We start from the raw sequence: 26,651 nt of genomic DNA on the forward strand, positions 1-26,651 counted from the left end.
TACTAGAAATGGGGGAAAAGAAGTCTTCACTTTGTGATGTTACAGACTGATTGCTCTGATAACCCAGCAGCTGATCTCAACCAGTAGCTCGTATTTCAAACAACAAACACACAAACCAGAAAACAAACAAAGCCTGGAACATTTTCATTCCTTTAATTGTTTCAGTCGGGGGCCTTTGGCTTTTACCATTCTACTTATTTTTAAAGCAATGAATGAGATCCCTATGGCTGGAACTGCAAAGGAAACTGCTTCAGACAGCCTCACTGTTTTCCCCTAGAAGATACGGCTGAAGTGTTTCTAAAGGTGGCTGAGTGGCCTGGAAGACAGAACACACCGCCAAACCTGGGCAGAGAAAGCAGAAGAATGTCTCCACTGCCACAGTGTTTGTGCTTTACAGTTTTCTGCTTGCTTCTCAAAGAATGAGACATCATGCCCTGCAATTGGATGTTACTCATGCTCACACACTCCTACAAGGAACTCAGCAGTCTCAAACAAGATCAAAACAGAGACCTAGTGTCCTGTGTCTTAGCAGCGTTGGAGAACAGATGGAAGAGATCTCTTAGTGGATAATTACAGAAGATTTAACTACAGAGGAAAGAAGAGATCAGGTTAATTCTCTGGTGATTATTTTTTTAACCTGAAGCATGGCACTTCTTTTCCATTTTACTGGGATGAGCACACAGCAATAATTATGCAAATATCACCCCAGTACTCCAGTACTGCAAACTCAATTACTATAGAGACCATCCAGGCAAGCATGTTTGTCACTCAGTGTTTGGATACAATGCTAAAGCTAGGATCACATTATTCTCACCCTACACTGACTGCCCATGACAAATTGATTTTACAGGGCCATAGCTATTTTTTAAATAAATCACTACAGCAAATTGTATTAAATTAATTAGGCAGGAAATCATGCCTATACTCAATTGAAGTAAAATGGGACATTTGTACAGCAAGAAGCTGAATGCATGATTCGCTGTTTTGTGGAGCCAGGGTCCTATTAATTCTCTAATAACTGAACTTTTGTTTCAGTGGTCTTTAGTATAGAGGCTTATAAATCTGCATGAAGCATCAGAGTCCAATCCAGTTCAGTCACTGAAGGAACATTTTCCTAGACCTCAGTTTTTACACCAACGAGGGAAAGGGCATGAAATGAGAACACTCTCAGCCTTGCAAAATAAAATGCACCATAAAGAAAGGTGTCACTGAGCTTACAGAAGATAGAGACATCCTGCATTCATCACTGACTTTCATCAGCTGTGCTGTCATGGCATCAGTAGGGACAGGTGTATCCTGGGCTGTGTGACTCAACAGCCGTATGGTACCAAAAGTTTGATTCATCTGGCTTTCATTCAGCTTCCACTGGGAGCTGCGTGTTTCCCTGACCTCGCAGTGGGAACTCACCAAGTCACATACAAAGGCCAAATGATTTTTTTAAAGCCTCTGATTTGAGCTGGCTTCATTTTAGGGCTTCCAACTTGAAATACTTTCATCCCTAGGGATGCACAGCTGACATACTTCTAACTGCAGAAGAGAATCAGGAGAGAAATGTCCCAGACTGGTAAAACTTGAGTCACTCTAAATCTGTGGTCACTTTTCAAATATCTAGGCTTGAATGATAAGAACAGAAAACTTATAGATCTTACAGACGAGTCATCACAGCTGGGAAATGGGCAGATGAGCAAGATGACTTGTCTTAACTCTCAGTGTTATGTTTAAAATATGTCAGTATTTAAGTATATCACCCAGCTTCCTTCTTACATTGGTGAGGATTCAGAATGAGGTCAGTGAAGTTAATAAAGTTATAGTAAATCAGGCTAAGAACAGAAGCAAAGTATTAAAAGTACTGGGTATTAAAAACACAGACCATAAACACACAGTTTTGATTGTTTCTTTCTCTCTGCCTTTAATCTCACTGCGACAAAAAGAAGCTGGAAGGATGAATGGATGGCAGATGTGAAGACAATCTTTGAGCTTTCAATTTCCTATTATAAACCAGGACTAGAATAGTAAAGAGCAACAGAGTCAGAAATGAGATAGAGTGAAAAAAAGCAGCATTCACTCTCTTATGCCAGGGATAATGGTTTCAATCTGTTGGGTATGAAAAGAGACACTGGGAGAGAAAATCCAGAAAGAGCAGAACGTTTTACAGGGCAAGAGAGGGATACTCTTAATTGTACTAGACCTATGTATGGTTTGCTCTGAGGCTTTGTAGCTGTAATTCTGCCATCCTATACCACAGTCTTGTACCTAAACCACAGAGCGAGTGCCCAGGCCTTGCTTTGCCCTCTGGGAAAAGTCAGAAGATGAAGAACAATGCTGGAACCATCCAGAAGCCAAGACTTCTGTCTCCATCCAGCGTACCGAAGAAGGGCAGATGTTTGGTTTCTGTTAGATTAAGCTTTTGGCTGAAGACTAAGCTTTGCTGTGGGTTAGCTGCTGATCCTAACTGGATAGCTTGCCTTTCTATCTGCCAAAAATGCCTAGAGTTACACACTGGCTCTTTTTGTGCAGTCTGTCAACAATCAAAATAAACACATAATATCAAAACTATGTATTTTAAATGAAATGAAAAAAAAAAAAAAAAGCTTGGTATGGGCAGGAATTCTCATAGTCTTTCCTCCACTCTTCTAATTTCCTCTGCTTACAAGTTCTTCCATTCCTCCTTCTGCCTGTTCAAAACTTGAAGAAGAAAGGAAATTGCTGACACCAATTCAGCCACAAAAGTGTGGATATTGAGGGAATCCAAGAAAAGCAAGACTTTCTTCTTATACACTAAGGTGGGAAGAGTGATGACTTGATCTTGATAAAATGAAATTTATTATCTACATTCCACCTCAGAAAGACTTCCTGACATTTACCATTTCTGGCACCATTAACCTCTGTGCATGAGGGTGGGAGGAACATAGTGGGGCAGTTCATGTTTTTAGGCCAGTGGCACTGCAAAGCCATACTGATGCCCCATATGGCTCTGCAGGTTTTGGAGGGCACTTGCTAAAACCAGTTCCTTTCTCTTGGGCAGATTTCAGCACTTGAAATTTCAGCACAGTAAATCCTGGTTTCCTTGGTTAATGTCCTTTCCTTACTAAAACATGGAAATCTGAAGCAGCTTTGTCTGAGATAGGATTTAGTAATAAGGTCCATGTTCCCTTTGGTTCTCATCCAGTGTTACTGATTTCACCATTCAGTGAGCACAAAACATTCATTCTGTGATTTCTTAGCTTTTTACACAGAGCCTGCAAGCATGAGGCACAGAATAACGAAGAAATTAGTCTAGACTAAGGACACTACCTTTTCCCTTTTTTCAGGAGCCATTTATAGGAAGGCCCATGTCTGTGCTGGTCTTGCAAGCAGCTGGGCTGGACAGGCACTTCTTGTTGGCTCCAGCACCTGCCATAACCTGGGTGAGTACCACCTGCTTGTGCTGAGCCAGGCTGGTCCCAGAGGATACTGAGCACCTTAGCTATGAGCTGGCACCCTGGAGTGCCTGTATCTGCATTTGAGTTGTACTGATACTTACAGATATTTCAGGACTAGATTTTAGAGGGGCTGGTGTCAAGGTTTGGATTGCTAAATCTCATGTCACTTCTTATTCTAGCAGGACTTGCTCAGTCTTAGTCCTTCAATGTACAAAGCAGTTAAATTGACAGGCAGGATTGAGAGTAGGAGGAAGGACCTTCTTTGTAGCAGTAAATTAAATTACTTATCTTTATTAATTAAATTAAATTAATTATCATTAAAACACCTCTGTCTTGTCAGTGTGTACAGTGAGAACCTTGTGAAGGCTTCCATTGCATCTTTGGACATAATTGTCTCCCTTGCATAGTTTTCTGAGCTGGCCAGCTAATTATTTCCTTGGCCAAGATATATGCATTTCAAAAACACCATACTGTGACAAAGTGCCCGTTTCTGCCTGCCTTTACAGAAGCAGACAGTTTTCCCACACACAGATTTCCTTTTAACAAGTCAATGGGTAACTGCTGCTCCTCTGCTCAGGCTCAGCCCAAATACTTGGGCTGCAAGGTGGAGCAGCAATGGGGATATTTGATCAATGCCATTGTTATAATAAAAGCTATCCCTGACAGAGCTGTGGGTAAAATATCTTTTGAGAGCAGCATTTCCTGCTGACTCCATATAGAAGGCTTGGCAGAATGCCCTATGCTTTTCAGATATTTTTTGCTGGTAATAGAAAAATCCTCCTGGCTGGGCTGTAGAGCCAGCCCTCTAAAGCCCTTGACCCTGAGTGTGTAATCTCCCTGGAGACCCAGTGCAAGAAATATAATCTTCTTGAAGCATCTGCTGTCTGTGTTGTGTTAAAATATGACTGGGATGCAACTGTCGAATCTCCAGCTCACTCATTTCAGAATCCTTTACAAGACAATAAAAAATGCAATCTCTCTCTTACTGCTTTAAGGAGGGATATTTTATCATGGCTGCAGCCCGAGATGTTTCTGTATCCAACAGACATTTCACAAGCTTTTGTGTCCTGGGAAGGTAATAGCACACAACATATGGGAAACGGAGCCGTTTTGTGAGGTCACGGTCATGGCATCACGTGCAAATCCTTTGCCCACTGGGACCTCGTGGTGCATGAGCTGTGCTGGGCAAGCCAGGAAGAGCTTTCCTGCTTGCACAGTGACAATTGGCAAGGAGGCCTGGGAGGACAGTCTTGGCAAGTGGATCAGTCTGACAGATCAGCTGTCCTGCCGGGCCTGAAAGGGAAGGAGAGATGTTTCTTTTCATAGAAGACAGAGAAAAGGGGTGTCTCCTGTTTTTTAGATTTCTTTATATTTTTTTCTGAGCCAGTTGAGGATTTGGTTTCTGCTCTAAAGACATAGCTGTAGGGAGCAGAAAAGACTGCCTTAAATGCAGAACTAACAAGGAAAGAACAATCAATATGACTTGCCAATGATACTCAGATCTTCTCTTGTTTCAGTTTTCTGTATTTTTTTTCAACACTGTAAACTCATCTCCTTGACATCTGCCCTGCCCTTGCTCTCAGTCTCTGTCTTCCCTTCCCCCACTTCTCCCTTTAATGCTGGTGTCCTCATTTCCCCTTTTGTACATATGACCCTTTCACTATGCAGGGATTAGTATCTCACTCATAAATATGTGAAATAGATACGCAGATGATTTAATTTGTTGGGTTTTGTAGGGCTTGTGAGACAGACTGGCATGGGGAGAAGGGTATATTCTAGTAGGTCAGCTGAAGAAAACATCTTGGGATGAGTAATGTGAAACACCAGCACCAGTCCAGGACAGAGACCTCAGGGGGCAGGGAGAAGGTAGTAAAAAAGAAAAGCTAGGCAAATATGGAAGAGCAGAAGACAAAGTCAAAGCTGTCTCCGCTTCTCCCATTTGTTACGTATCTTCCAGGAAGAAAGGACAAAAGTGGGGTACATGAGAAGAAAAATGGGACCAGAAATCCACCCTGGCTGCAGTGGTTCAAGTTGTCAGTAACTCATTCAGGAAGAGATGCCAGAGCAGCCAAGAACAATGCTGGTCCAAGTGAGATGGTGGCAAGCGAGCAGGGAGGCAGAGGTCTGGACCATGAGGAGGAGATGGCAGTAAAAGCTGCATAACTGGATGGGGGTACCCAGACTGGGGACACAGCTGATCTGAACAGGGATTCCTGAGGAGGGGGAGAGTGACTGTAAGGATGTGACAACAAAGAGCTGGAGATAACAATGCTGTGAAGCTCCAGCCAAGAAATAATAGACAAGTGGCAAGGAGTAAGTCAGCAAATCCAAAACAGGAAATAGAGATGAACACTATAGCCCTAACAGGCAATAAGACCTTGCCAGTAGGCAGCTAGTGAGGCAGAGAGGAAAGACAGGATGGGCAATGGAAGATAAAACATAGAAATAAGGTTTAATGAACCATACATGACAGCAGTCAAGGCCAGGCTTACTGCTGGCTTTGCCAGCAGCCATAAGGTTGCAGGCAGCCTTGCTGGGACAGTGTAACACCACAAGCTTCGTGCTGGGTACATGCCCAGAGGACAGTGGCCAGGACAACTGCAGCCTGTGCTGTTGTTTGGAGATGTTTGTGCTACTTTCAGCAGTCATGCAGCACAAAGCTCCACCATAAGCACACTGCTGGGGGCCGTGCTGCCCTCACTGTGAGATCAAAGGACAGCTGTGCTTTGTCATCACACTTGTCAACCAAAGTATCATTATCATTACCATGCTAACTCCAATCAGCTCCTGCTGAAGAGCCAGTTCACCATCCAGTGATACTAAAAAGCTGTTTTGCTAGAGAATGCCAGCATCTGGCTAAGGTGGACACCTGTGTGTCACCTGAAGAGGAGTCGCACAGAGGAGGCTCCTAGAGTGCCACAAGCCATGCTTCATTCTGGTGTTGCTGGCATGCTCAAATCATTATCAGGGACTTGTCTTCCTGTGTGGCAGACAGGGCTGGATGGAAAGGGACAACAGAGGTACCTCTTGGACATTTTGGTCAAGCTCTTTCATTGGTGGAACAGAGCTGGCATGTTTACTCTTATCCTTGAAAATTTCAATAATTTTTTAATGCTTACTCTCTCTGTTAACTTAACGCTTAGAGATCTAGTTAGGGACATGCTTACATCAAAGTGACAACAAAAACAGAAGTCCTGGCCTGCACAATTTGCAATGTCACTGAGATTGGAGGCAGCAGACAGATCCAGTGGCCAAAAAATGGAGCAGCAGAAGAACAGGACATCTAGGATCAACATTGCATCCTGGTTGGGAGTACTTTTGGTTGATGCCTTAGCTGAGAAAGAGGAGTGAATGAGATGGGTTTGACTCAGCAGGGTACATACACACTGCTCTCCTGAGCAATAATAGAGCGCATGCAGACTGGAAGCCAAACCCTGTCAAAGGAACCAGAAGGTCCCCCCAAGTGATAACTCCCCTTTTTTTAAAGATGAAGCAGGATAGTATGGTATGTTTGCCTTAATCTGATTTAAACACCGTATGTAAAACAAATTTGAAAAATTTCCCTGTCTGAGCTGGCTGCTCATTGATTAGAGGCTTTCATCCCCTGACACCTCTGAGGCCATACCAAAGCACACAGACATGCAGCTCGCAAGGTAAAGAACATCCAACTTAGATCTTATCTTAACCTTCTTCATATGTATGTGGGGTTTATTTTGGATATTTTCTGGATTTCATCTGCTCAAGAAAGTGGCAGTGAGTGGGCAGCTAAACACGGGATGGCTCTTCTTTGCTGGTAGAAGTTACAATGCAGCACGCATGCCATCAGCTATGTTTGTGCATCTAAACACACTATGTCTATACACATTTATGTGAAGGATGAGGGGAAATTATGTATTAGTCTGCATTCACTGAAACTCAAAAAGATTGACCAGAGAAGCTTTTTGCTGAATTTAGCCTTGAAAACCTATTGTGTACCATTGTGTGGAAGGTAGAGCAAACACACTGATCAGTAATTGTGTAATTCCTGCTGTACTGGTGCCTGAAGGCAAGTGTGTAAAATGTTTTCTGCTTTTCAGAGCACTGACAACTGCAACAGTTGTGGGCTTCAATGGAGGTACAGCTCATCAGTAAATATTTAACAGACCATTTTTGTTCAATTGCCAGAGGTGGGGTTCAGACTTGGGGTAGGGAGGCTTGGGTACCTGTCACTGCAGTGTGGGCTTGCAGTGGAGATAAAGCATGGAAAAGGACAGGGTACTCCAAAGGAGCTGCTGCAGAAAGAGGAGCAGTAGGAAGAGCTGAGGTATCATGAGTGGTCTGACAACAGAAACAGCATCACACATAAGCTCTGCAGTAACTGCAACATGAGCTGATAGAGCAGATGGTCACCTCAGTTTAGCCTTTAACATAGCTTGTTGCCCTTAGCAATATTTACCCAAAAGTACTCTACTGATGGAGATGGGATTATGTAGCAGACAGAGGAAATCAGTCCTATTTTATACAAGATACTGGGCTGCCTATTGACTCTGACAGTCTCTTCATGTGCTGGCTTCGGGCAGACAGAACAATGTCATGATGTGCACAGCCATTTCTGGGACAGCTCCACATGATGGAAACCAGGTAGCACTTCCCCAGTTTCCTAACTTTGTTGAAACGTTATTAACTCACTCCACAAGTCTGGAAACTTGGTTAAGAGGTAAAGTGCTAAACTCCCTTTTCTGTTTCTGAAATGACCTTTTGGGAACTGTCAGGACATTTTCATCAGCTCCTGATCAATGCTATTTGGGGTTAATTCCGACCCACTTCAGTAATTCTTCAGAAGCAAGAATTATTTAATTAGTTTGTGAAAAGCACTTCAAAGATCCTTCAGTGAAATGTGAAAATACTATTATTCTCATTCCCAAAATACTAAGGTAAAGAACAACACTGAAATAGCAATATAGAAATGTTGCAAAGGTGATCAACTACAATGGAAAGCAACATACTTCACTGGAAAGTGTCCCATATTTGACAGGCCAGACATCTTTAAGCATATGCATATCTCACCTATTTAATAAATGTTGTCTCAACTGCACATTTATGTATTTTTATTAAAGAGAAAATTGCTTGTATTTCCTTCTCTTTCCTCTGCATTATAGCATTAAAGCAGGACTGCATGCCAAACAACAGTATAAACAAACAACATCACCAGATACTTAAGGGTCTTTAGCTCCTAAATTGACTAAAGCATAAATACAAACTGACGTCAAACATTTGGGATTACCATTTAAAAATTGCTATTTTCTGAGACACTAATGAAGGCCATTCATATAAAAAATTCAGTGCCTACAATAGGAGTGAGCTGCCCAGACTCCAAAGTATGGGGTCAAAGAAGTGGTCTGCATCTCTTAGAATAAAAAACCTGCCAATTTGCTTTAGATCTATAAGAAATGCCAGATACAGAGAATATGAAGAGATTCTTTCAACCTAACTTGTGAAGATTTGGGAGTGTCACCACCAGTCCTTGCTCTGCCACCATTATCAGCAGTGTTTTTATCACCCCCTCTAGTCATCACAGTCGTTGGCAGGTGGAAGCCCATCCTGGCTGTGCACTGGGGCTGCACAGCACACCCTGTGCAATGCAGAGTGCAGTTGTGTAATGATACTGACCTGCTCCAGAGCTGTAAAAAGTCACCTTCCACATTTGGTCTTCAGGGTCTCAATTAAACAGCTGAAGTTTTAAACAAGTAAGAGCACAAGATAACAAACAGTGATGAAGCTTATATAGGATCTCTGTCTTTCTCCCTCTTAAGCATGGAATTAAGAGTACATTTTATAAGTCAAAATGGATTCCTGAGTAGGTGTTGGTACTAGTTCAGGTCCTGATGTGGTACAGCCAAATGGCAGCACACTCTGAGGTGTGCCTATTCTGCTTCTCAGAATAATTAACTCAGCAAGATGGAGCACAGCACTATATGGCTTTCAGGACCTATACTGGTTTAATGAGCATTAGCTTGCACATCCCAAGGTGAAGTATTTTTCCACAAAGATGTAAGCTGGGAATTGTCTAGAGAGTAAGAGGAGTGGAGATTTTGAATGCTCCTTCTAGTTCAGAGTAAGTTGAAGCAATCTTACATTTTGGGGCAAGCAAACATTTGCATTTCCACAAGCAGTGAAAATTTCAGTTGGAAACCACAACTTTGTATTTGAAGATGTGATGCCTTTGGGCACAAACTAATCAGTTGTATCCACAGCTCCTGCCTAGGACTTCTGTCAAAACAGCACCTTTTCCTTCCCCATCTGTGCTAGTTGTCCAGGAGCCAAAAGCAGAGTAGGTACTGGGGGCACCACCTGCTTCTCTAACTTCCCCTCTTGTTCACAAAGCAGTTTTAACAGTGGTCAAACCTTGATAGAGCAAACCCTTGCCATCCTACAAGATGTAAGCTACTCCACATGGTACAAATCCAGTATGAGGTCTGTGGAAGCCTTGCTTATGATGATTCTGAAGTCCAGAGCCTTGGAGTTCTGAAATCAAACTTCCCATGCCCCAGTGGAGACAGACCTGTGTTAGCATAAAACCTTGAGTGGTGCCAAGGCCCCTGAGCAGCTGCAGAGCTTGCTCCATTGTCTGGGACAGAAAGTGGAAGGAAGGGAATGTCCCTTCCCCAGCAGCTGGCTCAGGACACTCCAGGAGGAGGAAGAGAGGACAGCTTCAAAGGGAGGCCACTTGCCAAACAAGGACAATGTTCATCTGTTCTCACCAGCTCTGTGACCCAAAGAGGTGTTTAGGTGCCAAAGCAGCTGGGTAAGGTGACACACATTACTAACAGCTTCTGGTTTGGTAAGGGGCCATATAAGAAAAATTTCCTTCTAAAACAGGGAATGGACCACAGAGGGATTTGGTAGCTGCCAGTGTGCAGGAAGGAAGGGGAAGTGAGTATTCTCCCCCTTGGGCAGTTCAGCTTCATTTTGCAGGCAGAAGTGGAGGAAAAGCGCTCAGGTCTGCAAGCCTCCCCTTGAATACAGGACATATTGCATGTATTCAGGGCCTAGGATAGACTAAAATAGAAAAACATTTTGTTTCAGTTCACATCTTGGTTGTGGCTCATGTTTTATTTACAGAAAGGGCAGAAGTTTCCATGAGTGAAGAAATCCCCTTTCTTTCTCTGCAGGTTTTAGAAAGCCAGTCAGCAGCAGAGCAATGCTACTGAACTCAGGACTTCAGTCACCTGCTTCCTAATTCTCAAAGCAGCTAAAGCCCTGCAGTCTTTTTTTTACCTTTTATAGTCACAGGACTAGTCAAGCAAAATCTTGATTGGATTACTCTGCTTTAATTACAAAATGCATTCAGACCAAAGGCTCAATAGTACCTGGTACATATGTACACATTTCTCTCAATTATAACACCAAAGAACAAAATGCCATCTGGGCTTGCTGTAGATCAAACATGCCCCTCTGGCAAGATCTTTGGAGTATGAACAGATACCACAGTAATGCTTGAACTGCCTCTCGTGTGACAGACACCAGACTCTGTACTTATTTATCAAATACTTTGAGATCCTTTAGGGTGGATTGCACATGAGATAAGCAAAAGAACAGATGCAAAACTGGAACCCTGGGGAGTCCACATCCCACCACCCCCTGGGAAAGAAAGGCAGAGATCAAGGTCATTTTCTCTTTGCTGCAGTTAGGACAAGGTAGATAAATCACAAGTTTTTTTTATTGCTGGTGAACTCAAAACAGGCAACTTTAATCTACTGAGGAAGATACACATACAAACAAATGTTAGGCCTTGTGCGTTTTTTTCTTCATGTAAATGTCTCTTCAACTTCAGTCCAGCTCCCGAGCTCTCACTGAGCTGCCACTGAGATCCTGGTAACGTGCTCTGGGCAGTTCTGCAAGATGTTACAAGAAGCATCACATGTATTAAAAAGGGAGATTTTGCAGAAAAGACAAAGCTCTGACAGCAGCCACGTTGCTCAGAAAGGAGAAATCTGGCTAATCCTGCTGCAGTAGGTATGTGGTATTATATATAATTATATTATTTAAGAATTTGCCAGGTCCTTTTCTGTTTCTGGTGTGCAAGCTGCAAGTAAAGTGCACTTCTGGGTATAAATTACCGTTCTATGAAGATGCAGTAGCTGGGTGGTACACGTCAGACACCAGTGGAAAGCAGACTACAACAGCTGTTTCAGTGACACAGGCAATAAGAATAATGCCCTAGGATACTAGATGCTGCTGGGAAACCCTTCCATATTTTGAGCAGTTAAATATTACATCGTTCAGCAAAACACAAATAAAGGGTCATTTATATGGGACCTTCTTAAGTACAGACAATAACAGACACAACTGCTACTGCACACCAGGTTAGCTCTGTGGACAGCCAGTCCTCCACACCACACTGCTAGCTCCTTTTTAACCTTTCCAAAGAGTTTTGTAACAGCTAAGGAGAAAGCAGGGATCCTAAGGATCTTTCTATAAAGCTGAGGGTTTTACATGATGTGGGGGTGGTGTAGGAGGCAGCACAACATCACATTTAAGCTATGCTGTGAGAGGACAACCCAGCTTTAGACACTGCATTTGATGATCGTGACATAACCAGGGCCAAAATGGTGAGATCCCAACTCTCATCTGCACCTTGCAGTTCTTGTTCTGCTCCAGTAGAGCTCAGTTACATTATTCTACACACAAAGCTCTTTTTCTCCTCCATGTACAGTTTCAGGTGACTATTTTGCTTGGGTCTATACTCCTGAGACCAACAAGACTGATAAGCTACATACTGTTTCTCTGACTTTGTAGCACTGGCATCACAGCATCAAAAGAACTATCTGTTCAGTGTTTGTTCTCTTTTAATATAATGAAATAATAAAATGGAACTCTAAATACCCACCTAAGTATTCTCAGTGATTCAGGATACATTGCATACCCAGGGAAGATTTGATTAATTCCTTGCCACCACTGTTTTCATGTGTCCATTGCCAGCAATGGATGCCATGTGAAAAGGGGAAGGGATAGAATAATTGCTCTCTGTGTAATACAAAAAAGGATTAACACTACCCTGTAAGAGCAGAACCAAGAAACAATTCTACTCACAGGGCCAGCAGTGTTTTTCTCTCAGGAATGGCTGTGCCAGGGCAAGGAGCAAGTTCTTAACTGAGGACCCCCTACCAGAGACAAGGGACATACACAGAAATGGCCCAACTGTTTCCAAAATAAGAGTGGAATCCTACAACAGATCTGCATTCCAAGCCAAATTATCCCTGGTACAGCTCTGCTGACTGTGGTGGAAGAACAAGAAAAATTAATCTGGCCTTATGGGACAACTCTGGCAAACCTTCCCCATATCAGTTCAGGAGTGAGAAATCTGACAGCTGGAAGCTCCATGTTTCTTGCTAACTTTGCTAACTTCAAAGGCCAAAACTTGACAGAGTGAATTACAAACTTGTGGCTGCCACTATCAAACACCTTCCCTGCACCACAACTGTCCTTGTTCTCCATAAGTGTTACCAATTTCAAACTGTCCCTGGTGCAGGTAGGTCTACAGTGAAGCCACAGCAGTCCCTCCTGCTCCACCTCTCTACTGCTGCTCTCACACCCTATTCAAAGCCTCACTCAGGCAGAACATGAAGAAGTGCTTTTCAGAGACTGGTGCTCTGGTTTTTGTTGTTTTTTGGGGTTTTTTTAGTAAGTGTATCAGACAGCATGGTATATCTCTTGCTGACTCCAATTACTGTCACAACAATATGGCTGTGGTTATTTAAACAAGAATTTGAGAAGAAAAAGAAAATCCACCTGATACACTGAGCAGAACACAAGACAGAACTGAGCCAAGGCCTTCCAGTGCTGAAGGAACATGGAAGTCAGTGCCAGAGGACCAAATCCTGGGTTAGCCACATGAAGGTTTTGACCTTCAAATACAATGGGCTGCAGCCAGACTAAATTATCAACATCACCAGAAACAGAGGAATCCCTGGAAAGGAAGGCAGAAAAGTCTTGTGGGCTATATAGTCTCTACAAGGTTTGCATGGCTGAGATGGGAGCTGGAATCTGCAGCAAGATCTGCTTTGGAGGGACAAAGGAGATGGGAAGACTTGCACTATTTCTTGTGCCTTTTGCCAAGATTCAGATAGCACAGATTATGGTAAAATTCACTTGGCAAATAAAGGTCTTTATTAGAAAAAAAAAATGAAGAAGAAAAAAAAAGAAAAAATTTCTAGTGAGTATCAGGACTTAGATTTCAAAAAGTACAAGATCTGTATAAATTCAGCAAGATGTCCAGCACCAGATTATTTCATGGTGCAACAAAGAACCTGGGGAGAGGCCAATGGGACCTGGTGAGGGGAACACCATCTACCTCCCCAGCAGACTGCCAGTCTTAGGTACTTCTCAACAGCAGATGGATTTTGCTTGTTCCTGCAGCATCTCAGGTCCCAGGGAGGTATTGGTTGCAAGCAAGCACCTGAATATTGCCTAATGGAGTAAGCCAATCACTAACTCAGCTGGCGAGTCCATGCCCATCCACTGATTAGCTGGGGCTTTTTTGGATGCATTTCCGCTGTAGCGTTTCTTTTCTCTTCTTTCTCCACTTTAAAGTGTAAGCAAAAGGACTGCTTTCATCAGTAATAAGTTAAAATCAGAAACGACCTAACTAACAAGTAACTGATATTGGTCCTTGGAGCCCAAAGAGTAAAATCCATAGAAAATCTATTGGTTCCATTTTTTCTGGTATATCCCATGCACACCCCCATTAGAAAAATGGGGTTTACGAATCTTATACAGCAAGGAGCAGTACCTCAGAGCCAGAGCTGACTGTCCGTGGTAGAGGTCTGGGCTCTTTCACATTGCTAAGTATGGTTCTAAGTCACTGCTCAATCCGTCTTCACGTGGCCGTTGGCCAAGCCAACGGGTGCGGTGGGGGCCCCGGGCTCAGCAGTCTCATCGAATCGTAAGCGCAGGGTGTTTCTGATCACCAGCTGCTCCATGATGAAAGAAGCACAAAACCATGGGATGGCATACTCCAGGGTGATCAGGCCCATGAAGTCAAAATCAAACTGGGAATAGTCCCATGGGCAGGCATTGAACTGGCGTAGGATGAGGCCAGTGGTGAACTCCCAGAGGTATGTCCACAGCGTGTAAATGAAGCAGCGCACTAAAATGTTACACTTGTCTTTGAGATACAGATACATCTTCTCCACAATGAGGATGGAGGTGCCATAGATGAAGAGTGCCCACACACTGGTAACACCTGGGAACTTCCAGTTGAAGTTGACCACAAATTCCCAGGCAGCTGTGAACATCACCTCACAGAAATAGCCGTGGATGGCGTACAGGTACCATCGTGAGAAAGCGGTCAGAGGTTCTGCCGCAGCCATTCTTCTGCACTCACCCCAGCAGCACTCTGAAAGGAAGAGGGAGAGAGAGCGAGAGAGAAGTCAGCGAGGATGTCACAAGTTCTTATCCCCCAGATGGCAACACACAAACTTGTAACAAAGGATAAATCTGAGAAAGAAGTGACTGTCATTTTCACCACAGCAGATTTTAAGTCCTGGGGAAAGGTGGCACCTTACAGGGCTCCATGACTCAGAATGGGCCTGAACAACATATACTGCTCTGCCTGAAAAACGGGACGCCGCTGGTATTACATCGGAGATAAGGAGGGAGTTGATAAGTGCAAGGGCTTTGCCAGGAGCAAGGCTGCCAAAGAATTTACTGGTTTGCAAGTCAGCAGAAAAATATAGGAGCACATGTCACCTGTTTGGTCTTTTCAGGAAACAGCACTCCACCTTACTTTTGTGATTCTACTGTGGAACAGATTAGTTGAACACAGCATGGTAAAACTGGGCATTTCCAGCTGTTGCCTACAGTCTCTATATGCAAAATGTTTCCTGTAGACTAAAACTGAGCTTTGATGGGAGCTACAGCAAGCAAACTGGAGGAGAAAATTCAGATTGTACACTTACAGACACCATACCTTGCACTCACTATTCAGCTGAACTTTTATTTTGCCTGTAGAAGAACTCATCCATTGTATGGCCAGCATTTGTAAAATAATTTTCTTACAGTGTCAGACTTCCTGATACCAAGTCAAAAAGCACAAGAGAGCCACTGAAATTCATTCAGATTTGGCTTCAGGACAGCAAAGCACAAAGGAGGAGAATAAAAAGGAACAGCTGAGCCTAGAGAGGGGTAGTTAGTCATGATAAATAGGAAATGAGAACAAACTCTAATTGTCTATACAGGAAGAAATTAGTGAAGAATTTTTGAAAAAGCGCAATTTGCTTATCACTAAGCTGTTTCAGCACAATTAGCTTTTACACTTTCTGTAGAGATTCACACGTCTGCCATGCTACAGTCAATGACACGAGGTGATTATAAGCATAATTTTACTGAAGCCTTGCAGATTTACACCACAGGATGAATTTGACCTCTTTCATTCTTAGAAACTTGCTCTTTCAAGTTGAGTTTCTCTGGACTCTTTACAAGCACTATTTAACTTGCACATGTCAGTTCTGTGGCACAATGTGCAAGGAAAGGACCACATTAACTTTATGTACAGTCATTCCATGCCATCTGGAAAGAGGCTGTGTGTGCCCTGCCCTGTAAACACAGTGCCTCTCTGAACAAAGTATTAAAATGCAACTGACATTCTGATAGGAGATTAAGAGAAACTTCTATAAGGAAAAACAGAACTACAAAAATAAACATGAAGAAGATATACAGGGGAATATTGAAAGTGAAAAGGACAAAACTGGATCCATGATCTGTTCACACTTCTCTTAACCAGACACACAAACAACCAAAGCCTTGATGGTTCATATGATTTGGGTGCTTGAACAAAGACCCATTTTCTAGCGGCAGAATCCATTTCACACAGGACACTAAACAATCATTACGTGCTATAGAGAAAGGTCAACAGCACATAGTGAGCTTGTAGGTGAAATAATAAAGAATCACTAGAGATTGCCCCATGTCTCCTAAAAATTCAGTCCTAAGAAACCCTGCAAGACAGAAGAGGTGGCACACGAGAAATATGCAGGAGGTGTATGTCCATACAGTCCATAAGAAGCTGATGTATAAGGGCACTGCAAACCAAGGAGAGTGATTACTGTCAGTGTAATATTACTTCGTTAGTTTGCCAACACAGTGAATAAGCTTAGCACTCTGAATCCTCATATCATTACTCCATTCTGACATCATTTCAAGAACAAGTCAAAAATCAGAGGTACAGAAGTAAGGGAAAGCAGTAAGAAGGCATCATGATTTAAACCCAGCTAGCAACTAAGTGCCAGACAGACACTTGCACACTGCTCTCCAGTGGGATGGAAAGAAGAATCAGGAGGGGAAAAAAAGTAAAAAAAATGGGTTTAGATGAGTTTAATAATTGAAACAAAGTAAAATGTAATAATAATGCAATTAGCTCCGTTAGTTAGAGCATGATGCTAATAATGCCAAGGTTATGGGCTTGACCCCTGTATGGGCCATTCACTTAAAGAGTTGGACTTGATGATCCTTCTGGGTCCCTTCCACCTCAGAATACTCTGATACTTCTGTAATATGTAATGTTCTTATCAATAGAAGGAAATGATTGTAAAGATTTTACTAAGCTGCCAAGGGATTGTATGGTTTTCCTCTCTTTTCTATAAGCCTAACTTTTTCACTTGTGATCCTTAGTCCTTGCACTTCTCTCTACAGCTTTATATGAAATGTATTTGAACTGTTAGCTGGGAGCACCCTTGTAATTTTTCAAGTCTATACACAAAGTTGGATCAAATGCACAGAGGGTCCTTCCCTCTCCCCCTCCATTTTCATTCCAAGGATCCCTTCACCAATTATTTCCATTGCCTTATACCTCCACACAAAACCAGAGACTTACAGAAACATATCCAACAAGCCACATCCTGTTCTACCCCACACTGTCTCCTCTGTGTAATGAAGATTCCTCTTTCCTGGTTCTATACCACAAACTTAATAAAAATCTATTTGCTTTCTATTTCTTTTTTACTGTTTGCAAAATATTTAGTCACTACACTAGAAGTCTAATAACTGAATCTGGATCAGGTCTTGGACATCTACAATACAAGTTAACCCATTGCAAAGACCACTGTTGAGTTCTTTTGAATCACATGGCTTCCACCACAAGTGCAGAGACAAACATCAATGCACTGGCACTGTCTCAATATTTGCCTTCTCTACTGTCGTGTCTCCAGTGGGCCCAGCCTCGATGGAAACTTTCTTCTTACAACATGCCTGCAAGAGTCCTCACAGAATTCTTGCTGATTAGAAGCATCCCAAGACAGGGCAGATGCTAATCTCTGGTAGCCCAAACATAACTGGTTCCTAGCCACTAAGCAAATCCACAAATCACAGCTCTTCCTGTAAAATATTTCATCCAAAATAAAACAAAAAGTACATAGTAAGACATAAAGGGAATGGAGGATACATTTAGGGAGGCTATCACAAGCCACAACACATCACTGCACAAGCTGGGGACTGTACAATTTAATGGTTACAAGTCACTTGAGCATTTACAGAACAATTAAAACTGCAGCTTTTCCCAAGCATCTTATTTCCCAGCCACCAAATTATTTGGTGTCTGGTAAGCAATATTGCACAAGGTCTCATGAGGGACATAAATGAGAAAAAGCGTTTTTTTATTGGGCATCAATTTGTGATAAAAGAATCAAGCTGAAAAGCATGACATTAGTGGGAGAAGCATCCAAACAGAAGGCCAAGACTGGATTCAGTAAGAAATGCAGATTTGTGAAAAGCCTTAAGTAGATAATTGAACTTGGTGATGCAAAACTTTTAATGGAGTGACAGTAATACTGAACAAAAGGCTCTGAACGTATGGGAGCTATTCAGTCTCCTCAGGAAAACAAGTGACATTCATCACTGAGGCACTTACAATGGGATGGGCAGCAGCTTCCTGAAAATCAGAAACACAGCTGCCAGCTATGCAATTGTCTCAGCAGAGAGCAAACAATGCATGGAGACTGCTCATGGATGACCATCCTTGCAGTGAGGCTGCTCGCACTGTGCTGTTTTGGGGAAAACAGGGAGCTTCTAAATTCAAAGTTTTGAAAATGCTTTCCATCATCAGCAAATTGTATTTCAAATAGTTAAAACAGAAATAGTTCCTCTAATACAAAATTATTAGGAAGCCTGAGCTAGGCCAGGCTTCCTAATTTTTCCTTCTTCTCTAGTAGGACCTTCTTTTCCAGCTTGCTGAGAAAAAAAAACAAGGCAAGTCTGTGGAAACCACACAGGGACCTCAAGAAAAAAACACTCGGCTCTTTCCCTGACTGCCCTGCCTGTGTGCATAACTCTGCTGGCAACAAAGGGGCAAACAGCCCACTACACCTAGAGGAAACAAGCACAGATCTAACAGGGAAAGTATATGAAGGACTGAGTTTCTCTACAGAAATCTGGTTGCAGCAACAGGTTCACTGAGGGCACAAAGCTGGGAGGAGTGGCCAATACCCCCCTAGTGCTGTGCACCCTTTGGAGGATCTCAGCAGGTTGGAGAGATGGGCAGAGAAGAATTTCCTGTGATACAAGACAAATGCAGGGTCCTGCACCTGAATAAGAGTAACTCCATGCAAGAAGGCAGTGGGCAGAAATTGATGGAGGAAGTTCCACCTGAATATGAGGAAGAATTTTTTTACTCCGTGGGTGATCAAGCATTGGACAGATTTCCCAGAGAGGTTGTGGAGTCTCCCTCCCAGGAGATATTCAAGAACTGTCTGGATGCAATGCTGTGCCATGTACTCTAGGATGACCCTGCTTGAGCAGGGAGTTTAGACCAGATGACCCACTGTGGTCCCTCCCAACCTGACCCACTCTGTGATCAGGGCAGGACTTTGACTTATGGCTGCAAGAAAGCACCAAGACTATAGATATTTGATAGCACTTTGATATTTTATAATTTCAGCTCTGAAATTGATATTAATAATTCCCTAGGTTGATGTAAGATACATCAAGGTAAAACTGATGCACCAGGCCAAGTAAGGAGAAAGGACTTACAGCCTGCCCCACTTCAGGCCAAGTAAGGAGAAAGGACTTACAGCCTGCCCCACTTCATGTAAGACCCCTCTGTGCAAGAGGAGCACTCCACACTCACATTCAGTTCTGCAGATGATGCAGCCTTGGCAGGCAAGAGGGAAGTGATCAGAAGATGGACTGATCATAGACCAAGAAATAATGGTAGATTTGTCTCACACAAGCACTGCAGGGGAGATCTCAGTGGATGTTGTATTCATGCCTGATTAAGCTCCTGAGCACTGCCTGGCTCATTTCTTTTTTCAGAGCTCTCCTTTGCAGTGGCTTTCAGCCCATTTCCCCACTACCAAGCCAAACTGTGCTTTAAAAAAAATCTCATACAGGTTGTCTTTATTCCCTTTAATCCAGGAGAATTATTTAGATGCTCTGGATGAGTTTAATGAGACCACCTCAAGAAACACCAAATTAACTCTGAGGTGCTAATAAAAGAAAAACACAAACAAAAACCTCCATGAGACAATTCCCCTAATGAATTTTGAGTCTATTAATTCTGTCAGCTAATTGATCCTCTGCAGGTGAACCTGAACTACTGCAGCATGTTTCATACTCATAGTGCCCAGTTATTTCTGCAAGTTAAAAAGTTACAATACAGTATTACTTTACAAATTCATATTTACTAATATTTAGTTCTATAATATGCATGTTCATATTTCTAATAAATGCCTTAGGGATCTATAACCCTATGTTATGTATCGTAATTACTCTTAAATTTGAAAAAGTGCAAAGGAGACACATAGACAGTAGGATATTTTAGTCTCTCCAAACAACAGAACCATGAGCAGAGGACCAAGCTGAAGTAAAGGGTACTTTCCCTGCCCATGAGCTGCACTGCTAATGTCCTCCTTCCTCAGATCCTTATTACCTAAACAGTACTTAGGTAAAAATAATTGTTTCTTGTTCCTTTTTAATTACTTCCACTGGCACATCATTGTAGCTACAGTGTTCTTTCTTCAGACTGGGAGAATCAGATGTGTATCTACTTCTCTGCTTTAGCAAGGACTATAGTAGATACAAGAATGTGTTGGTGAAAATTTTTGGGCAATACCTGTTTAAATGTAATTCTTATTTTGCATTTTTCCTCTGAGTAAACACCTAACAAATATACCTTTGCAACCTTGGACAACATTCAATGAATATGCTGCAAAACTGGCTTCAGCATTTTCACAGAGATCTCACACACCATTTGAAGTAAAGGTTTATAGAACACTAGATGTGTACAGAACACTATGTACTAGATTTGGCCCCAATACATTAGTTCATCAGTGTTTAAAGATTTATAAAGTAAGTCTTAGTGGTACTTATGTGCTGAAGTCATAACTCTGAGGAGATATTCATCCTTCAGGTAACTGAGAGCCTCAATTAACTGTGGCTCAGAAAATAGGATTTCAGCTGTACTAAAGTGTGGAAGAGCTCCAGCAGATCGATTAATCAAGCCCTGCAATGAAGCTAAAAGCATGCCACAGACATCTCCAAATAGAGACTCTCAGTGCTTTCAGGAAAGATTTGGAGCCCTTGGATTTTGGTCAATTCTGAGTCATCTGTTTTTGCTGCTTCTTTGTCTGGACTCTATGTCCATCAGGATGCACACTGTCTCCCACATACTGTGGGGTAAGAAAGCACAATCTTATCTGCATTTTCCCCTGATTTCTGTCTCTAGCTCCTTGCCCATAGAAGGCACATCGTTTCCCTGCCACTCCTTGTTTTCTTGCTCCCTTGCCCAGTTCACTCTGTACCTGCTGGCAGCCTCTGATCCCTGTCTGTCTTTCAAATCTGGTCCAAAGAGAATTGGGATACAGTAAAAAAGAATGACGACAAAAGGAGATTAAATGAATCCAATTACCAGACTAACCCAAAGGGATGGGGAAGTGTAGTTCTTAGCAGTAATGCCTGTGTGTGGGCTGCCCAGAAGGTACCATTTCACAAAAGAAAGGAGAAAGGTAGGGTTTTCTTGTAGAGGGAAGCTGGCTTCTCAGAAGATAAAGAGAAAATATGAAGACATTTTTAAAGAATAGCTTTTAGACTAAGGTGATCTCATGAATGGCAGCAGAAGTGCAGAAAGTGGAGACTTTCCATGTCCTGCCACACACATAGCAGGAAATGTTACATTACATGAACACACCTTCCCAGCCCACAGTGACCACTCCAACCTGAGAACAGATTAAAGCAGTAGCTCTTTACTTACAGTGAGCAAGGGGCATGTTTCCTTTGTACCTGATAGAAGTTAAAACCCCCAACAGTCATGCAAGTAACAGACTTGAAAGACACTATGAAAAATGACTGAATCCAAACTTGACATCTACAAGTATTAAGCGCAAATCTCCCTAGCTTCTCCTTCAGGGAAGGTCATGTTCACCTCGAAGTCTGTTGCCATAAGGCTCTTGTGCCTTACCTGCTGCCCTTCCCTGTTTGGAAAAGCTGCCCTGAGTTCCCCACATTCGCTGATACTATGGCTCTCAAAACAAGCAAATGTCCAGCAAGAGCCCAAGTGCCCCTGATGTGACTCCAGTACAAAGCAAAGACTTGGAAGACAGGACTCCCCTATAGGAGCAGGCTGAGCTTCCCATTAACACTGAAGAGGAGGGAGCCAGCATTATGGAAGGTCTGTTCCCAAGGAGATGACATGTCCAGGGGGCACAATCTGCTCTGAGAATCTGTATCAGCCATCCTTCAGTTTTGGGTGTTTAGTTGCTGGATTCACCATTATCTTAACCTGAACAGTTGACTTCTTTCTCTGCAGTGAGAGCAGACCTGAGTTCCTAGAACCCAGTTTTCAAAAAGTAACACAGGTTCACACACCATGACTTCAGGCCTAGGTCTAAGCACCTATAGTTCCCTGATGGGCAACTGCCTGACTCATAAGCTCCTGCAAGCTGGGCTCCTTCATATCAAACCATGCATTCAAGTACAGTGGCAATCAAAATTCATGTGTGTTTTCAAAAGCTGGAGCTTGATATTATGATATTAGCTAACAGAAGAAAATCTGACAATCAAAGAACATAATGCACATCATGCCTTACCAGCAACCCAAACCAGAGTGATGAATGGAAGAAGAGAATTTGTCCTGAAAACACAAGTTTACAAGATTTACTGTCCACTGTCACTACACAGCCAACACATGTAAAAAAAAGACAACATGATGGCAAGACATCATGTGTCACCCATTTTATGTGGTTTCTAACAGATTTTTGGAAATTCAGACAGTTCATTTCTAGAAAGGTGGGGGTTTTATCTTCTCAGCAAATGCCTCATCTTTACAAAGCAAAATGGAAAGCAAATAAACCATTCTGCTTCAACCTACAATAAAAAACTGGTCTACTCACAAAGGTCAGTATCAATAACAAATATATATGCTTAGCACAGCACTTCTGAACAATCTTCAGAAATAAGTCAGAATCAGGATGAAATGAATGAAAGCCAGATTTGGGAAAAGGAAAAAAAAGACAAAAAAATTCAAACATTTTTCACATTGAAAATAAAGCTTGGCAGAGAAAAATACTATGATCGAGCTGTTAAAGTATCTAAAATTCCAGCTTGCTAACATAATGACACAATCCAAATCACTAAAATCTGTATCACTGACAGATTCAAAGTAGTCTCTCCTCATTTGCTAGAGCTAAAGGTCAAAGCATAATTTCATAAAAATGCCTGCTTCTTTTATGGAAATTCTTGTTGCATATATACAACTGTAAAGAATTGTTTCTCTCTCCTTTTATTACTCTTCACTGGTGCACAAGCATTTAAAAATTCCCAGCATTAAAGTGACAGTAGGTAACTATATAGTTTAAATACCTGCAGTTAGCAACTACAGTCACTCTTCATCTAGAAGGAACAGAACTGCTGCAGTTCATAAAGAAATGTAACATCTTGGTCTAAGCTGAGTTAGGTTTAAACCCTGCAAGCAGAAGGTACTGCATAAAGTCAGACAAAACAGGAGGGAGCACACTTTTAAGCATCTTCAGGTTCATAGTCCAAGAATGTCATATGAAGAGTTTCCTTCTCTCTTTCCCCTTTTGGAAATCTCTTGGTGGCAATTCCACATCAAATATTTTTTCCTCTCAATATACATTTTTTTTCCTTCCTAACATTATACTATTTTTGAGATGTCAAAGAATCAGGTCTCCCAAGTGCTATCTGTTATTCACAAGGCTGTGACTCCTGAGGTTTCTTCCTAGCAGCCTTGGTGTAAAACTTGAGCAGTCTCAGAGTACTAAATTATCCTTTCTCACCAAAGGAATCCCTGTGGAGCCTCCAAGATTACCTTATCTACCTCATCTTCTTAATTTCACACAGGCATCAGAGGTAGAAACATCCTGAAAAGGAAGGGTAGAAGAGGATAAATCTCAGAATTCCACTGATCACTTTGTCATGTCCAGCAAGATCATCAAGTAGACAACCATGCCAACAGCTGGGAAAGGCAGCTCCTCTAAGCAGTTTCCAGGAGTTTTTCCCGCTAGTGCCCACCAATTACCATACCATGAGTATTAATTATGCTGTCACTGGTTTGCAAAATATGTAATCGGCAGTGGAAATACATTGTATGCACAAATAAATTAGTGATGAGTTTTGTACTTTATTGTTCAGATTTATTTCAAGCCAGCATCACTTAGATAAATTTGAATTCACACACTTGTCCAATTTCTCTGTTCTGAATAACAAGTCAACAAAACTTTGGGTTTTAGGGTCTAGTTCCTATACAGCAAACATACCCCCACACTGTGTTGGGTACTTCTATTCCTATTTACATCTTGGCAAAAGAAGGCTGACACTTTTAGCACCGTTATTTCCTAAAGGTATCGGGAAGTTTAGCATTCAAGCTACAATCACAAAGATACCATCTTCATGTTTTATGCACACCTGTAATTTTTCTCTTTTGTAAAACTGAAGCATGAGATTCACCATAAACCTCCAATATTTAGGTGTTTATTACTCCCCTTCAAGTCATTCATTTGATTATGTACTATGTGTCCCAAGAAGGAAACACAAGAGCTTTCTGACGCATGTTTCATGACTGAAACTCAATCTTCTGAAAGGTTGCGAAAGTTATACACTCAGGAGCTCTTTTAAAAAATTGGAATAACTCAACTTTTGTGTCCCATGTAGAAGTGGTATTTGCCAGGCTATTTTATTTCTCCCTGCCATTCAAGGAAGCTCTTATTTCTTTCAATTTCTTCACTTAGCATTTGTCCATAAGCTTTTGCTGTTGCATCCTACAGCTCCCTCCTTTTCCAATAGTCATGAAGGTACTGTTCCAGAAGGTGTTTCCCAGCACTATTCTTCCAACTGAGATGTGCTCCCAGATGCAGCTTCATGCACTCCAGCTCATGAACCACGGAGCTGGGTCATAAGGATGTCTCGTGTCTCCTCAGACTAGACCTGATGTCACTGTAGTTCTTTCCCTACTGTTTCTGAGTTTCTTATTGCCTCTCTCCTAAATCACAGAACACTGGACTGTTCTCTAGTTTGGACTTGACCATAGATACCTGCTTTAATGTAGGCAAATCAACCTGCTGTGTCTACATGTGGTAGGTACATAAATTTGAATTCTATCTATATCTGTATAGATATATAAAGATATAGAGATGCCTTCATATATTTTCCTATTTTATTTGCTGATTTGTCCTCTTTTCCCCTCTACTTGAAGGGGATGGATCTTTTTCCTTATAACTGCCTCTTCTGTCTGTGTTCATTTTTGTGCTGAGGTGAGCTTTTACAAACACTACTATTGGATTTATTATACCTTCAACCTTCCAATCATTTATCACAGCTTCACAGAGTGTGTTCACTCCAGCCTTTACAGAGCCACTTTGAAAATAGATCCATTTAATATTATGTTTATACTCTACTTCTACATTTCCTTTTGTGACTGCAGTGTGTCCAAATGACCATGTCCTACTGAACAGTCTCCCCAATAAAACGAACAGATTTATTGCTCCAATACTGGAAAGAAATTTCAGAATTTTTCAGTATTTATTAGTTAACCTAAGTGTAACACTTTGGGTTCCTTAAGACAGAGAAGTCTGTATGTATGTGCACGGGGATGCTTCAGAATATTCTAAATACCTGAAGTCCAGGAATTTACCTTTCATAGTACAGCAAGCCCAGATTATGAAATAAAAGAATACATAGCTTTAGACTGCTTTACAGATCTATTAGTTTATGGTTGAGACCCAACTCACATTCACCCCTTTTTTGAGATCCAATCTACACATTCAGCCTTCTGAAAAATTCTAAATCATCTCTTGTGAATAGCAGCTAACATGCATCTGCTTAAGGACTTATGGAATGTAACTGAATCGTATTAATACCACCTGCTTCTAAACACCTGAAAAAGGAATTAAGTTTCCACCTTAGAAAAGAAAATCCCTAAGAACTGCTAACTCTAATCCTAAACACAGCGAGGATGTAAAAATACTACTCACCTCTTCACTCAACTATAAGTCTGCACAGAAGACATTTTCCACTCTCAGCTGCAGCAAGATGTTACAGTTGCAAAAGGTCAAAGCACAATGTTAACAGGGGACTTGAATTTGAGTCTACACACACAGCTACTGCAGTAGAAGGCAGAGCAATTTTCTTGCTTGTGTATTTGTATTATTCTGTTTTACATGCTTCAAAAAAAGAAAATGTTCCAAAACACACACAGAGCTCTTTCCTTATACATATTCATTTAATTCCCAGTGACTGACAAAAGATCCTCATAATTGAAACACTGGCACTAATTGGCCAAGATCCTGGGCCATCCCAGAAGAGAGACGAGATAACAATGTATTCTTTTACTTGCCTCTGGAAAATGCTCTTTCCAGAATAGATAAGTCATGTTGATGCATAATGCAGAAAGTTCATGTTCTCACTATCAGAGCTTCTCTTTCCTTTACAAAAGCACTGATGTTTCTCAGGACAATCCAGACAGTACCTTTCACTGACACCGAATTCCTTTTACAAAAGTATTTTGTATGTGATGTTCATGCAGGTGCCTTAGGAACATGTGGAGACACAAGCCTGAAGAAGGAGAAGTTGGCGGCCCAGTGTCTCCATCCAGCTGGGGTTGTGGTGTGCAGAGTCCTTCCCCATTGCAGGATCCACAAGTAAATCATGCCAGGAAGAATTAGCTACTGCAGATCCAGACTATGTTTTCAGTAACTTTGATCTTACTACTTCGGTAAGACCAGAGACAGAATCATGATACTCAAC

General features: G+C 41.9%; 1 protein-coding gene across 5 annotated transcripts in view; it reads right to left on the bottom strand.

Moving 5' to 3' along the window:
• Positions 1-10,712: 10,712 nt before the first annotated feature.
• TMEM229B (transmembrane protein 229B) overlaps positions 10,713-26,651 on the bottom strand; it is a 38,500-nt gene continuing 22,561 nt past the window's right edge. For 3 of the 5 annotated variants that reach the window (XM_015631608.2, XM_015631607.1, XM_015631609.2), the window contains exon 3: positions 10,713-14,799. In XM_015631608.2, coding sequence (XP_015487094.1) covers positions 14,270-14,773 — 504 coding nt within the window. In that variant the 5' untranslated portion in view covers positions 14,774-14,799 and the 3' untranslated portion in view covers positions 10,713-14,269. Of the gene's footprint in view, positions 14,800-23,718; positions 23,771-26,651 lie in introns of all 5 variants that reach the window. The other 2 variants (XR_001522272.1, XM_015631610.3) reach the window with 2 other exon arrangements.

The sequence above is a fragment of the Parus major genome, chromosome 5 (assembly GCF_001522545.3).
Source record: "Parus major isolate Abel chromosome 5, Parus_major1.1, whole genome shotgun sequence".
NCBI classification, from domain to species: Eukaryota; Metazoa; Chordata; class Aves; order Passeriformes; family Paridae; genus Parus; species Parus major.